Here is a 16,637-nt window from a genome sequence, read left to right as displayed (position 1 = left end):
AAAACATACCGATATAATATGTAGTCAAACCATACTTGAATGAAAAATAAACAATTCTATTTTGAAAGGATTTTAATTAAGCTTATTTTAGTATTGTACAATTTGGTAATGTATTGTGTTAGAAATGAATCCGTATCAACCAAGAGAACTTCACCCGTATGAGCCAAAATGAGCCAGAAATTATGTCGCGGTTGGTTATATTAAAAAACTTTTTGAAAGTCGGGCCTGTTCGTTTCTATTGCGATCACACTCCACTTTCATAAAATATGAAAAAAGTTTAAGGACCCTATTTGTAGAAACGTTTACGGGAAACGCAAATTTTACCGCTTTAATATATGTTTTGAACGCTTTTGTACCGTTCGCGCAATATTTTACTTACCTTAATTTCCTTATGGTATTTTATGATCATGTTACGTGTAGGTACTTATTGCTTTTAATGTCTCGTTCTGGATTGTTTCGTTAATGATTTTCTGAATATAAAATTTCAGTATAACTATTGCGATGTACAGGGTATATTTTATAACATTTGAGTAGTTAATCACTTAACTGGAATCTGAAACATAATTGAAATAAATTTATCAAACAGTTCTTCAAGCTGATATAAAATAGTTCATCATTCAGCGATCTTATAATAATAGTTCTATCATTTACTACATTGGGGAAAAACACTCGTTGCACTATACCAATCTCAGAAAACTTAGTCTTAAAAACATAATCAGCCTCATAATAAATGTGCAAATAAAACTAAAACAAACAGATATTCAATACAGTATCCAGTTTACAAGCTCGATAGAAACGGGCATACAATTCCTTAGCGGATATTACAGCATCCCTCACGGCTGAACGTCCTTTGATGTACGACCCACACCCGTTTGAAATGTCATCCATTTCTTGCAGGGTCGACCACTGGACATGAATTTATTTGGTGCAAACCTTACTCTGTATTGTGGACACTATATTTGTATTGTTGGCCAGTTGTATGGCAGTTAAGGAAAGGTAGGTACTACTCAAAAGTCCTACTTGATATTAATGCTAATGTTGATTAATGTGGCACGGTAACCTTGTAAATGTGCTCATTATGCGAAAATGATTAATTAATATTTGTAATATACGATAAATTATTTTTGTCAGAGCGTAGAGCTGGGTGGTTAAGTCTACCAATATTTTATAAAGTATATACAATGTGTAGTGTAGTAGTACTTATATGTATATAATATTGGCTTCTTGTAGAGTTATTTTATTTTCATTATACAAAGGATAAAAGAGTTCATAACTTCCTACGCAAGCATCTATTTATATCACCAGAATCACCAAAAATAATTCCTTTATTTAAACGACAATTCTTGATACAGCTGTAATTGCGTCGTAATTTATTTCAGTCTCCGAGAGTTAACAGGAGTGACAGTGAAAAAGAAGTGGTAGCGTTGAACAAATGATACAACTGTTTATTAACAGCCTTGTAACTCGGCTGGCCGTTTGCGATGCGATAATTGTTACATGCATTTTCACTATCTGATTGTAACATGGTTGTAGCATATGCTCAGTAAGTAAGTCTTTAGTTAACGTAGACGGTTAGGTTTTAATTACAAGCGTTTTAATATATAAATTAAATTAAATATCTTTAATTAAATAACACTCATCACAGTATTCACGTGGATCAAGAAAAGGAACAGAAGGAACACCCGTATATTCGTAATTTTTTGAGTCCACTGAACCACAGACTTTTCTATAATAGAGTGGAGCGCCTGTTATTAGTTACTGTGTAAACTGAACTACCTAAGTTAAAATTTCGTTGCCAGATATCAAACAATAAACAACTGTGTCTGTCTGCGACCTAAGGATCTGGAAAATCATGGAATTAAAATTGTATTTTACAAAGAAACACGGCAAAGTCACCAGCGACAATGTCACCTTGACTATTTCTACTAAATCTCCGATTCTCAATTAAGTTATTACAACGTTCATTCCATTAAATTATATAAATTAATTAACACCCTCGCAGTTATCTATTTACTATCTATAAATCTTTCATCGGCTTACAACTATGTAGGTTGAAACTTCCCGAGTATAATTAAGTTCTTGACCCTAAGGGCTTATTACACGATACTATGTTGTCAAACTTGTTAATCAGACTTATAGGCGTTAACATTCTACTGTTTGTATAGTATATAAGTAAGTATATATTAAAGTTAATTATTTGTTGTTTGAAAATTTGTCGTTGAAGATGGGAAGAAATTCTCTTTATTGTTAACTAGCTTCCGCCCGCTACTCCGTCCGCGCGGAAAAATTAAGATTTTTTTTTCTACGTATTTTTCCGGGATAAAAAGTATCCTATTTTATGCCCAGGATAATAAGGTATAATTATACCAAGTTTCATCGAAATCGAACCGTTAGTTTTCACGTGATGCCTTCACATACAGACAGACAGACAGACAGACAGACAGACAGACAAAAATTTTTTTTATCACATATTTGGGTTTGGTATCGATCCAGTAACACCCCCTACTATTTATTTTTTCAATATTTTCAATGTACAGAATTGACCCTTCTACAGATTTATTATACCTTATTCTATTTGACAGTTCATACAATAAGTTACTTTTATTTTGCTGCACAAGGAGGCCATTATTTCTTGTAAATTTGAATCCAGTTACTGAAATAGGAGCCAAAAGAACATTTGACGACGCAATATCAAATATCTCAGAAGGATAATCAAATTATGCTTTCACAGACTCAGTTGGCAACATTGTGTTAGTGGCTAAATTCATTTGTCGTTTGTTTTGTTTTAGAATTTTCTTACCTTTCTAAAGCTAATTGTTTGATATGAGTTCACTCGATTAAACATTTTTTAGATGTAGTCATTTCAAAAGAGAATCATTACGAATATAATAAGCGGTATTTTTAAGCAATTTTTTATAGCAATGAGTAAACGGATTCAGCTTGATTTTTGTTATAAAATTTAATTATCATCATATTAAAGTATAGATTAGTCCGAGTAATGTTCGTTTAGTTTAAAATACCCTTTTAAAATTGAATCATGTACCTGTTTAACTAGGCCTTGTACTATCAAACAAATAGTCTATTCATTTAAAACTCCATATTAATTTTAATAACACAAATTGTTAAACTAAACGTAAATTGGATGTGAACAAGGATTTAATCCAGTAAAAGCAAGCATAGCAATACCATTTAGATTGCACACATTTAGCGGGATTCGATTATTCGTAAGCCGCAAAATAATACAAAGAACATGCTGGCATTTCGGTTCTTATATCGGATTGTAGCTAAACGTACAAACAGTTAGCCTAACGAAGCGTTAACGAACAGATAATAGTCGGGCTCCTATTTATGTTTCCTAATGTAACAGAGTATTGTTAATAGATTGGGGGCTGGAATACAGCCAGCCAGCATTACTATAGGAACTCGTATTTTGTGCAGTTCTCACTTGAGAAAAATTGCCGGATTTTCAACTCGATGAGGACCATTTGAAACTTGCAGGATTATAGGGCTCTTTTGTTTTCAGAGTAAAAGTATTCGTCGATAAATTTACTGACCACAGAAATCAATTACTGCGTTATTGTTCCAATTATTGAGTTTGAAGTAAGTACCAAAAACTCGTAGTAAGCATACAAAATTTGGTGAGTCTATGAAGAATCATAGTGATCGTTTTATAGTTACACACTTACTTTATTTTAACGAAATCTTTCTTACCTCAGTGCTTGCAAGTTTTGAAAATTTTTCACATTATGTTGTCGAAGTTTATAGCCACATATATAAATAACTGAAGCTATAAACTTTTAACTCACCAAGCGAAAAACTTACAAAAATATATGCAACGTAAATGTCGAATAAAGCATTTTTCGCTTGCGTACTCGGGTGTAAACTACTCCCTTGTTACATACGAGTTTCCACATGTCGGGACCCGGGATACTGCCTTGATAAAATGTCTACATTAGTGATCCATTTTATGGAAACTCTGACAGAACATTTTTAACCTTATTATATATCATTCTCTGCTAGTTTTTTGACTTGGGAGTCAGTAAGGAATGGAAATTTTCACATTTATAAAGTGATTAGTATCTTGACTGATATTTTGAGTGTTTATCTTCGATTTAACTATATTATCGACTCGCTATTGGCAAGTAGTAAGCTCTAAGATTGCACAACCGGTCAATCAACCTGTAGAATTTAGGATTATTGGACTCTCGTCTGTTGCCAATTGTAGCTGGTCTTAGTAATTGTCCTGTCTTTAACAGTAAGTGAATGTGTTCGCCTTCCTGATATACTAGCCGTTTAAAGATGCTATGCCTAGTTACGGTTAATACCACAAGACTGCATGAAACTCAAAATTATTCTGTTAATCTTATAAGATATGATTTTATGTTAATTGTTGCTGCTAAGTCTTCAAAACAAATCTCGAAGAAGATAGGAAATACATAATTGACTGATAGACTAAAGCATTTTTTGTAGAATGAGTTTTTATTTACTATGGAACCCATGAAATGTAAGCTATAAATAATTTGGAAAATCCAAAAGTGCACGCCTCATAATTTTTTTTTAATAAATATTTATTAATTATTATTTTTGTTTATTTAATAACAATTAAACCACATCGAATCAGACCCTGAAAAATGAAAGGGTTCTATTCCTGAGCATACTCAAGCGTAAGAGAAAAAAAAAGACTCGATTAGTAAAGTATTTCGGTCGCTATCGTGTTAACAAGAAAAAGGATCCGCACATACAGACACACGGACGTCCAAGACAGAACTTTTTTAAACTGTTTTTTAACTAGTTTAAATAACAAGAATGACATCAAAAATATCATGAACGTTAAAAATAGTGTTTTTTCTTAATATGTGTGTGTATGTATTATCTTACAAGTGCAATGAATGATACATAAAGACATTTTAAGTTTGAAAAATCAGATGTTTTGCGCGAAGTGACAGCTGTAGTACCCACCTCAACGCTTCGCTTATGAGGCGTGCAAAATGCAAGATTTCCAATTTCCCATAAACCGGAAAACATCAGTTACCTATTCCCAAAATGTACAACTTTTTCATTCTTAACGATCGCTATAAAAGCGCCTTTTAAATTTTATTCCGGCTTGAATTGCGTCGCTTTTTCAGTCATTTTTTACACAACATTAAGTCCGCTTTATACTTTCTGTTTACGGCGGCGAAGTTAAAATGTCCGACAATTGTTGTATCGCGTAACAAGCTCAGAACTCGGTGCGGTTTAGTTTGAAAGACATGATAGTGGGGCATTATTCGTAATATATGGAGAGAAACGGCGGCTCTTTTTCTATTCGGAAACGTCATTTGACCCCGTTTATGTTGTGTTATTTATAGCTTTTGGCGGTGTCTTCGTTTCAATATTTTTTGCGGGATATAGTAGATATATTGTGTGTTTACATTTTGATGTTGTATTTTGGTATGGGTTTCAATCTTCTTGCTTGATCTTTGATTGCGTATCTGATGTTTTAATTAGTATTGGTAAATATTTAGTACCTGGTTTATGTAATTACTAGATTTCCGCCCGCGGCTTCGCCCGCGTTTGTAAAGGAATACCCGCATAGTTCCCGTTCCCGTGGGATTTCCGGGATAAAAACTATCCTATGTGTTAATCCAAGTTACCCTCTATATGTGTGCTAAATTTCATTGTAATCGGTTCAGTAGTTTTTACGTGAAAGAGTAACAAACATCCATACATCCATACATCCATACATCCATACATCCATACATCCATACATCCATACATCCTTACAAACTTTCGCCTTTATAATAGTATTAAGATTAGTGCAAATAAAATGTAATTTCTTTTTTCTTTATATCATCACTTTTAAGTCTTTGTGTTGTCTTGTTATAACTAGGGTAACGGCACCAGTGGTCAGCCAGGCACCAGTGATCAGCCTATTGCGTTGTTTATTGGCCATAAATATCGCTGTAATCAAAATAACCAAATCACGCGCACTTAAATAGAAGCTCTGTTTCGTTATTGGTTCATGCATCACGCGATAGGAGCAGCAGGGGGTCAGGGGAGAGAAGTAAACACGTTCGTACAGATGCTGTCCGCCGACAAGAGCAAAAGTGTCATGTCTGCAATATTTTTTGTTTCACGTGGTGTTCTTTTGAAAGGTGAGAAATAACATATTTTAGTATGAAATGTGATTGTATTTTATAGATAATAACTTTATAGATTACTTAGAGCATTTAATTTTATGAAATTTGATAAAAAATATTGTTTTTTTACTTAAAAATTTGAGGGGCTGACCATTGGATACTGATTTTTTATGAAAGATCCAATGGACAGCCCCTGGGGCTGATTACTGGGATTATTCCTAATTGTTAGAAAACCCAGTGGTCAGCCGCATTTCAAAATATTTTTTTCAAGCGGCTGACCACTGGGTCTCAATCTGTGGTCTCAATGATCCAGTATTCAGCCACGATGTTATTGAAATAATATTTTAAGTATAAATGCGAATGTTTGTGTTTAAATATATAATACTTCATGTTAGTTAAGTTTTACCTGAAATAATGGTATTATGTGTATTCATATCCAAAAGTTATTATTGTTCCCTTTTTTTCTAGCTAAAAATGCCGCCAAGACAACAGTATCCTCCAGAGAAATCCTCCGAAAGAGATCCTCCTGTGGTTGATTATAATTATATATATTGTAGATTATAGATACATCAATAATATTATAAACTAATACCGCTGATTTTTTTTTAAATAATTATTGCTGTTCTTATGATAAATAATAAGAAATTCCTAGAAAATAAGAAGACACAAAGAGATTGTAATAGTATGTTTAAAATAATATTTGTATTATGTACGATATATATTTTTTTGTGTTAAGTGAATCGTTGCTATAAAAATGTGATTAATATAGTTGATTTTGATATAACATTGTTTATTTTGATCTCATAATTAGTTATACTTACTAAAGGCTGAACACTGGGTTCAATTATATATTTTACTAAGAGAATTATTGTTTTTGATAAACGCTGATTCGAAACTACAATAAACAATAAATCCATACATGTTGTACGTTTTTTTATTCGACGATTGTTGTAGAAATGGCAAGTGTCAAAACTTCAAAAAGCTGTTATGAGGCTGACCACTGGTGCCGTTACCCTATACGGTAGGATGAAACTGTGGAGGAAGGAAGGTGGAATTCCTCCATCGAAAAAGGGAGGATGCTCGACCAGTCTACTCGACTGGCCGGCCGTGAAGGCCCCGATGGATGATGTCGGAAAGTTGTTTTTATGCTCTGTAGCGAAAACATTTCGCTTGCGCGATTCAGAGCTAGGTGTCGCTACAGAACTTTTCCTGAGGTGTCGTGACTTGGAAATATTTATTAAGTAATAATATTTTCAAAAAGTGAGACAAATTTTCTTTATTTATGATATCACATTAAAATCTTCTATTATCTAATATCTAATATCTAATATATATTATAAAGGCGAAAGTTTGTAAGGATGTATGGATGTATGGATGTATGGATGTTTGTTACTCTTTCACGTAAAAACTACTGAACCGATTACAATGAAATTTAGCACACATATAGAGGGTAACTTGGATTAACACATAGGATAGTTTTTATCCCGGAAATCCCACGGGAACGGGCGGGCGGAAATCTAGTTATTAAAATATATGTAACAAAACAGTTTTTAAAAAACTCAACCGAAAACGTCTTTGTAAGATGAAAGTATTTTAAATCCTCCAATACCAGAGAAATTTAAAAAGGTTTTCAACTTCTTGAAATCGCAATCTCACGGTAAGTGCTGAACGTCCAAGAGCATTAAGCCACTCATACAGTCTTATTGCAAATGAGGTTTTCATAGTATGTAAATGTATGATATTATGTTGAATGTAGTTGCGTTTTTGAGATATGGATATGATTTATTGTATTAATTTTTTTTATTAATAATACTGAGGAGAAATCTGAACCTGTGCCTTCGTTTTGCCGTAGCTTTTTTATTAAGTTTATAATATGTAAATTTGTGTGTTTTCTAACTTGCAGTCGGTATTATTTTTTATTTTTTTAATGTTAGAACATTTTTATTTGTTATACATATTTAATAATGACGTGAATAAGCGTAAATTGTTTCTTACTGGCATGTATTTGTCAGTGAACCCTTCCTAAATGCTTGGACAGAAGTTGATTTTTTTTCAAATAAAATATTGACGAATTATTTAACTTCTCTAGGGCTACTCTGTGGACAAAGTATAAAATGAAACAATAGAAGTAAAATCAATAATTTTTATTTACTTATTCACTTTTGATATACGTGAATGTATCAATTAAAATGTACACTGTTTATGGCACAATACATAAATTAAAGTTTACATTATCTATCACTTTAAATACAAAAGTTCTTATGATAATTATTGTTTCTTACATTTACTGACTTAGTGACTCATGGAAGCTTTTAGTCCGTCGTAAAAAAAATCATAGCCCCTAATTATTTCTTAACAGTAAAAATGCAAACTAAAAATAAATTAATAACTCAAGTAAAATAATATTAAATACTTAAATGAATAAGTATAGACAAAACTTAAGTAAATTATTGTGTAAAAATCGATGATTTAAATAATAAAGAAGTAGAAAAAGATTAAAAAACAAAATGCATTTAAATCGTATAACAACCTGACGATGACGATGCTACAAAGAAGAAATATTTACAAATATCTTAAAACTATAATACTACGTTTTAATATAGTTAATGTTCTGGTACTTGTTTCTGCCGCTGAGCCACGTACTGTCGTGAGTGTATTTGAGACCTGGAATTAGAAAACAATATTAAAAAAATATTTATAAGTACTGATAAATGTGGGGTAATGATATTGTAGGGAAGGGAAGGATTGGATATACATAATATAAAGAATATCAATTTGTGGATGAAAATGGAGGAGGCCTTTACTGAAACGAGATTCATACTTCAACTAAATATATAATCATACTCATCATTCATCAACCAATCATACACTTACTAACTAGCATAATAATCTTATCTTAATATATATAAATCTCGTGTCACAATGTTTGTCCTCAATGGACTCCTAAACCACTTAACCGATTGTAATAAAATTCGCACACCATGTGCAGTTCGATCCAACTTGAGAGATAGGATAGTTTAAACATGTAGGTACCACGGGCGACGCCGGGGCGGACCGCTAGTAATATACTAATAATACTAACATCATTTGACGGTGCATTTACATCAAACTAACATAGAGTTAGAACTAGAGCAAGAGCATTCTTTCGTCATCTTAGTGTGAACGAAAACTCGTATTTAGTGTTGTTCAGTATTAGAACATTGCATAGAATCTTTTCGAACGCACTAAGAACAACGAAAAAATACTCTACGCCTGTTTACACTAAAAGAATTTGACATAGTGTGGTTAGAATGAGCATTCAAACCGTGAAATGTAAATTTGTAAGTTATGGAATTACTTACGTACTACGTACTTACGTACGCTTTATTATTATTAAATACTGATACAAGATATTACATAAAAGTATAAGACGCAATTAATATTGGGAGTGTAATGCGGGATGATTTCAAGGATATCCTTAGTAATGAGCTAGCAACCTGTTGCTAAGCAACAAATGATGCCAAAACAGCCTAATTAGTTAAAATGACTAGCGTTATCTTTCAAGAATGTTTGTATTATGTGTAAGTTGGTAGATTGTAACCCCCCGTTTAGAACTGTTTTAGTATTGCCACAATAGTGGTATAAAATATTGTCATTAGAACTCATTAAACAGCGTGTAAATTAAGTTGAAAATGGCCTCGCTTTTTACTGATGTTTTCAGAATAAGCTTAATATAGGTGTTAGGATTTATAATTAGTCTTTGTTAAAATACATCTCCCTAGTAATTAAATTATCAATAGTAGCCATGAAAGTATTGTCAAATTTACTAAAATTTGCTGCTTTTCTTGCTGAATCTGCATCATAAAAAGAAGCTCCAGATTCTAAGGAATCACAAATATACTGAAAGTGGTATTTTACCAAATCAGCATTTCATTTATGCAAAGGTGAGTGCAACTAATAAGTGCATCTACAAAGTTACCCATTCGATATATTTTGAGATATAAAATTTGTTATAGGTCACAACCCGGCACAAATTGGTACCGTCGAGTTTGAGTTTGTATTTATTAGTAGAACATCCTATTAATATTATAAAGGCGAAAGTTTGTATGGATGTTTGTTACTCTTTCACGTAAAAACTACTGAACCGATTACAATGAAATTTAGCACACATATAGAAGGTAACTTGGATTAACACATAGGTTTTATCCCGGAAATCCCACGGGAACGGGAACTATGCGGGTTTTTCTTTGAAAACGCGGGCGAAGCCGCGGGCGGAAATCTAGTTATTGAATATTTTATTAAGTATTCCTTGTTTTTGATCATTTGGTGTTCTTCAGGTTTTGTTTTGTTTCTTCTATATTAAGAGTTACCTGATAGAGATCGCAATCTACCTATTTAAAATGTATTGTTTGCTTATACGTTTTTTATGCTAAACGATTTCATTACATAGAATTCCTACAACTGTTTATAACCAACTATTTGTTACTAGCATTTATATTATTATGTTCCACACACGCTACAAAATAATTATTGACCAGTAAACATTAATCGAAACTGATCACTCCAAAAATAATGTGAATTGTATAGCAGTTATAAATTAGCTATATTTCTGGGTTAAAATGAATGAACACGTATTTGCGGTGGACGCAATCTCATTACGAATTGAACCGACAAATCAGATAATTACTACTTAACGTACTTTGTTACATATGAAACGTTTAATCAATTAATACAGTTGTATTTGTAAGCGGATTGTTATGCAAATTATTTTATGTTGTTACATTTAATGGGAGTGTATTAAATGTTTCTATAGGTAAGGGTATGTATGGGCAAGGGAATCATTTCGACCCTAAAATGGATTGAGGGGTTTTTATTCATTAATATCATTGTTCATTAATTCTTACAGAATTAATAAATGAAAGATAATGTTATTAGTAGAATGCTAACTTCATTTTCCATGAAACTGTATTAATTATGATTTAGAATTATAGAAATTGTTCTAAGAAAGATTTTCTGAAACTAATGCCTCCATAATCAGTCTTTTGATTAAAGAAATTTCCTATAAATTGATATATATAAAATCCTACCTAAATATCAATGATTTAGGCAGTCTTATTCTGTAATTGCCCACCTGTTATTAGGATACTAATATTCAGTTTCTTATTACCCCCAAATCCTTAAAAAAGACATCACTATTTAGCCATTTTTAACAAAATTAGTGATGATAAGTGTTCCCCAAAACATAGTTCAATAAATAGTGGAAATTTCAGATTCCCATACACTTGAACGCGTCGGGAGTAAACCTACGTTCGCGTGAGTTCCCTTTGATGCGGTTAAAGTGAGTCTAAAATAGCTGTTTTGCTTCGGTATATTTTGTAAAGTCAAACATACAGGTAAAACATACAATAACATACAGGTGTTTGGTTGTGATAGATTTGTTGATGTTCGATAAAGTTGATCGGTCTAAATCTCTTTTTTTTGCATATTTATCACTTTTTGACGTGACAACGTCTTATAATTCGATAGCGCCAGCTGCACGCACGAAAAAACATGGCTCATGCGGCGTTACCACGCTCTGAGGCGTTCCATGTAAGGCTTGAAGTGCGAGCGAGAGCGCGGAACGAGCGACAAAGAAGCACAATACGCCGTTGTCACGTTCAACTATCGTCAGTAAACCGACTTTACAGGCAACCAATTTTTTTTGAAGTAGGTAATCACCATACAGTAAATTTGGTCCTTCGAGTACCGTATGTGTTATATTAATGTTTACGTATTACCTATGTTTACGTTTTGACCATGCAGTGATAATAGTTGAAATTTACATTTTATTTAAAGTAGTATAGAGATTAGAGACTAATATAAAAAGGAAGACATAATAACAAGATAAAAGAACTTACCGATGTTGCGTATGTCTGTGTTTCCTACGTCTGTGTCCTGTTGAAGTGGCTTCAACACACAGTACTATTAATTTGTTGTCACACGTCCATCTGAAATTCATTTGAATTTCCGTTTATAAAAAATAAATCATATTGCACTTGTAATTATAATTTTTATATTAGATACATAACATGTTAATAATTCATACAAATTAACATAACATCACTTGTAACTCAAGAACGGCATACTTTAATGATTTTTGGATTGTATTCCAGATATTAATTACTAAATGAATTTTTTTTTGTTCCATCTCAAGATAATTATGTAAATTATTCGAAAAAATATTTGTCCTACAAAATCTATGGTTTGATCAAAGAGTCCCCTCTTTCCAATGTGTATCGATAACGAGGTCATCATAAATGTTTACTAACCAGCAGATTTTTTTGTTTTAACTTAGTTAATATTTATATAATTCAAACATATTGTCCTACAAATTGCGTTATAAATATTTGAGAACCAACAAATCAAAATATTTTTTCCTTGTTAACTCTGTAAGCTACCACAATCGAGAGTTTCGTACAATAAATTATTGGGCGTCTCATCAAAATAAAGCTACTAACGGAAAATTAGCTTGATAGTAATCAAGTGCAAAAATGGGCGAGGGATCCTGAACTAATAGGTATATATAAAACTCACGATTCCTGATCCAAGAGTTTATTCTTTAACAATGAAGAAGCAGCTCCATACTGCTCTGAGCGGTCACTTTCCCACTCTTCACACGAGTTTTCTGGCGAACGAATTCCTATGGCGTCGCTCCCGTGCCATATTGCTTTTATTGGCCTGGAATATTTGATAGGAATAAATAAAATAAGAACAAAAGACATATTTTAAGCTTAAAATCTTCTTCTATCTATAAGAAATAAGATATGTTTTTAGAAATGAAAGATTTTAAACGCGATAAGTATAATGAATAAATCGCGATTAAATAGTTTAATTCTCGCATAAAATCAAACATAATACTAAAGTAAAATAATTAAGCAAAAGAAAATACAAAAATATATTTGTTTATAAGAAATTATAACTATCTCAAAGAGGAACAATCAAAACAGTGCTGGCTCAAAAATCGGATATTCCATTCAATATAATTAAATTATTTGATCACAATATTATAAGAGAAAATTGAGAGAGGTTCCTAAACATGTATCAGGGAAAATGCACAGATATATCACACTCATTTAAATGTACGAGATTCAATCCCAGCTACAGAAACAATGAAAGAAACACATACACGAAAACGTCCGCTTTATACCAAACGTATAAAAAACACAATTTTACGAATAATATTTTACGCTTGTTTACCTAAGCCGATTGTGATAAAGGGGAAGAAAAACAAAGCCATACAGAAAACCATAACAGACGATGGTATTTTGAATCGGATTTGAACAATTTATTCGAAGAATTTAGACCCCTCTTTGGTACGTTTTTCATGTTCTACGATTACACTTAAGTTTGAGACTTTAGTTTTTTTAGTTTGAAAGAACAGCTTATTGTGTTATTATATCCATACTAATATTATAAATGCGAAAGTAACTCTGTCTGTCTGTCTGTTACTCAATCACGCCTTAACTACTGAACCAATTTGCATGAAATTTGGTATAGAGATATTTTGATACCCGAGAAAGGACAAAGGCTACTTTTTTCCCCGGGAAAAAGAATAGGTTTTATCCCGGAAATCCCACGGGAATGGGTACAATGCGGGTTTTTCTTAGACTGCGCGGGCGAAGCTGCGGGTGGAAAGCTAGTTTTCTATAAAGGCAAAAATGATACTTATAAATGAGTAACTAGTATCTCACAAGAGTAAAGTGTAAACCCAGATTTAGTTTTTTAAGTAATTAGACACAATACATATTGCCTTTTTTGGAACAAAAGGTTTCTGTTCAAAGATCTCAAGGTACATTTAAACAGATATTGTTACAAAACAGAGGTTAAGGCGCCAAACGTAAAAGAAATTTTTTAGCTATGAATTACTGAAAATTCACAATCATAAGAAACTTACCAATGGGGGTCAATAAAAACATTTTGACCGCTAAAACTAAAAATGTTCGTTGTTACAAGCGTAGCTCCGGAACCGTCGAACATGTCCATCCAAGAGTTAAAAAGCACTTCGTCCTTCAAATTTAACACTGGTAAGTGTCTGTCTGATTCCTTTTTCACTATTGATATTAAATCTTCAATTCTGGAAGAATGATAATTATTTTTTTAGGTTAGAAATAGATTTAATAAAGTTTTAATAATTTTATTCACATAATTTCTTTCCAGATTTATGGTCTCACAGAAAGTGGAATTAGGTATTTTATTTTTTTCACAAAATGTTCGTTATTCTTAATAATAGTAGGGGAGCCCAGGATGCTAAATGTGGATTTACTCGAGCGTCACGGGAACCTATTAGAATTGGTAGATTAGACCATAGCGAGAAAAAAAGGTCCTATAATGTTTTCACTTTTAGCGGTGGGGAAGGGTTTTTTGATTTTTTTTAATTTAAAAAAGAAAAAAATTGGCTTGGAAATACTCAAGCGCGTTAGATATTGATATTTTGCATGCTCCAGGACGTCACTGAAAAAAAGTATACGTTAATCTGACGATTTAAGTGGCGATTTAATCGCTATGAAGAAAGGGTAAAAAATTAAAGTAATATTATTCGAGCGCGTCAGATTAATATATGGGGGGGTTAATTACAATATAAGAAGTCCCCATTTCGCTAATCTGACGATTCGAGCTCAACCTTAGGAAATTATGGATTATTCAAATTTTCCAGCGGGGCCCCTGAGCGCACCCACCAACCATAACTGCTCATATTGACTAGAGGTACTAATGAATAGCTAAGGTACCGTCCCTTATAGTAATCTGACGCGCTCGAGTAAATCCCAAAATCCCCTCTTGGGCTCCCCTACTATAATGAAACATAAGCTGTTATCAATTAACAATTTTAATATTTTTAATGATTAGCTGCAGATAAAATTATCAACTGTTTCTACCTAAGGTAATCATAGTCAATTTGTACAAGCTTAAACGATATTAATATAATCATAAGCAAACAATAAACACCCAAACCTAACCTTTCACATTTCTAATATTAGCGAAATTATTCGGAACTCACATTTAACTACGCAGTTTGTATAATTTAATTAAAACAACAACTGTAAATTATTCAAGGCAATTATTATAAAGCCTCTATCTAATCAAATTTCTAAATCACGTAATACGCGGTAATACAATTATGAAATCGTTAATATTGATGTTCGGAACTACAATGTAATTGTAATACCATTTGTTATTGTTATTGCTAATTGTTCATAATGCAAATTGCATTATTAGGAAAATGTTTTAGTACAAAATAATTGGATTCTGTTTAGCATTCATTATCATAGGGATATTCAATCCGATTTTCTTTAGTTTATGTTAAAAGATGATTTTTTTATTGAGAATAGGGAAGCGCTTGACCAAAATCTATCTGGCTTGATGTTCTCTTTTACCTATAATTTAAGGGTCTGAGTACGATACTCTTGAATAAAATCGAACAATCTAGCCTATAAATAGGATTGACTAAAAGAACAGTGCGGGAATACAATATGTAGGTTAGATCCTATATATAAAAGGAGTTATGAGACATTGTTGTTAATACTTTAAACCTAGATGGATGAAATATGAAAACGATGCATAAGTAAAAATAGTTATGGGTAATTCAATCATTTTATCTATATAGCTTAGACCAGCTGCTTCACTTGTATAGTATCCGATAAAAAGTAGCGAGTATGACATTCTAAGTCATAATCTATATGCATCATAAATTTCAAAGTTGCACTACGAATATTTTTTTAAATATACTATATTTGCCCCGTGGTTTTGCCCGCGTTGCACCATTCCTATTGAACTTGCGTGATGATATATATATACGTATATAACATAGCGTTTCTAGATATATAAGGTATCTAACACGGAAATAATTTTTAAATTCAGGCCCGTAGTTCCTGAGATTAACGCGTTCAACCAAACAAACTCTTCAGCTATATTATATTATATATGTATATAGTGTAGATTTGGGAATGTATCGAACAAAATTCCAATACAGTTATTCAGACCGCTTAATAACGAGCATAAAACAATTTTAATAATAAATAACTGTTGCTTTTTAGTAATATTATCAAGTATTTGCGGTAACTTTTGAATCAGAGCCAAGAAACTTTGATGAAATCGCGTAGACTAATATTTTATACTCACAATAGGGAAAGTTTCGGATAAGAACTTTGATAGCCACAAACAGATACAAATAACTCGCCTTTATTGAAATTGTATTGCATATTAAAGAATTGAGATATATATAATGTTTTAGAAATTATTCTAGCGTGCTGTGGTTGCCAGATGGCTTCACTTGTGAAAGATACTTATAGAAGGGTAAAGTCAGATCGACTTTAGGAAAATATTTATCAAGAATTATTTAAAAATAGCATAGACGTAATACACTTGAAATTATTTGATCAATGAGAGGATTATTGTTTTAGGTTATTAGATAGATAGATAGATACTTAGATAGATAACATGTTTATTAAAAAAAATTCAGAACCATAAAACACATAAGATTAAACCGCTTCGTCATTTTGCGTT

At 32.2% G+C, this 16,637-nt stretch overlaps 1 protein-coding gene across 5 annotated transcripts in view; it reads right to left on the bottom strand.

The window, feature by feature from the left end:
- Window positions 1–8,248: 8,248 nt before the first annotated feature.
- LOC149484178 (uncharacterized) overlaps window positions 8,249–16,637 on the bottom strand; it is a 69,375-nt gene continuing 60,986 nt past the window's right edge. For all 5 annotated transcript variants that reach the window (XM_089701781.1, XM_089701783.1, XM_089701785.1 and 2 more), the window contains 4 exons: window positions 14,032–14,211; window positions 12,672–12,815; window positions 11,996–12,085; window positions 8,249–8,783 (listed from right to left, as the gene is read on the bottom strand). In XM_089701781.1, coding sequence (XP_089557907.1) covers window positions 8,723–8,783; window positions 11,996–12,085; window positions 12,672–12,815; window positions 14,032–14,211 — 475 coding nt within the window. In that variant the 3' untranslated portion in view covers window positions 8,249–8,722. The remainder of the gene's footprint in view (window positions 8,784–11,995; window positions 12,086–12,671; window positions 12,816–14,031; window positions 14,212–16,637) is intronic.

Source organism: Colias philodice, chromosome 12 (assembly GCF_061535455.1).
Source record: "Colias philodice isolate Cphi_HAF_F1 chromosome 12, ilColPhil1 Martin Lab GWU primary, whole genome shotgun sequence".
Taxonomy (NCBI): Eukaryota; Metazoa; Arthropoda; class Insecta; order Lepidoptera; family Pieridae; genus Colias; species Colias philodice.
Note: the sequence above shows the minus strand (reverse complement) of the source record. Positions and strands in the feature narration are given on the sequence as shown.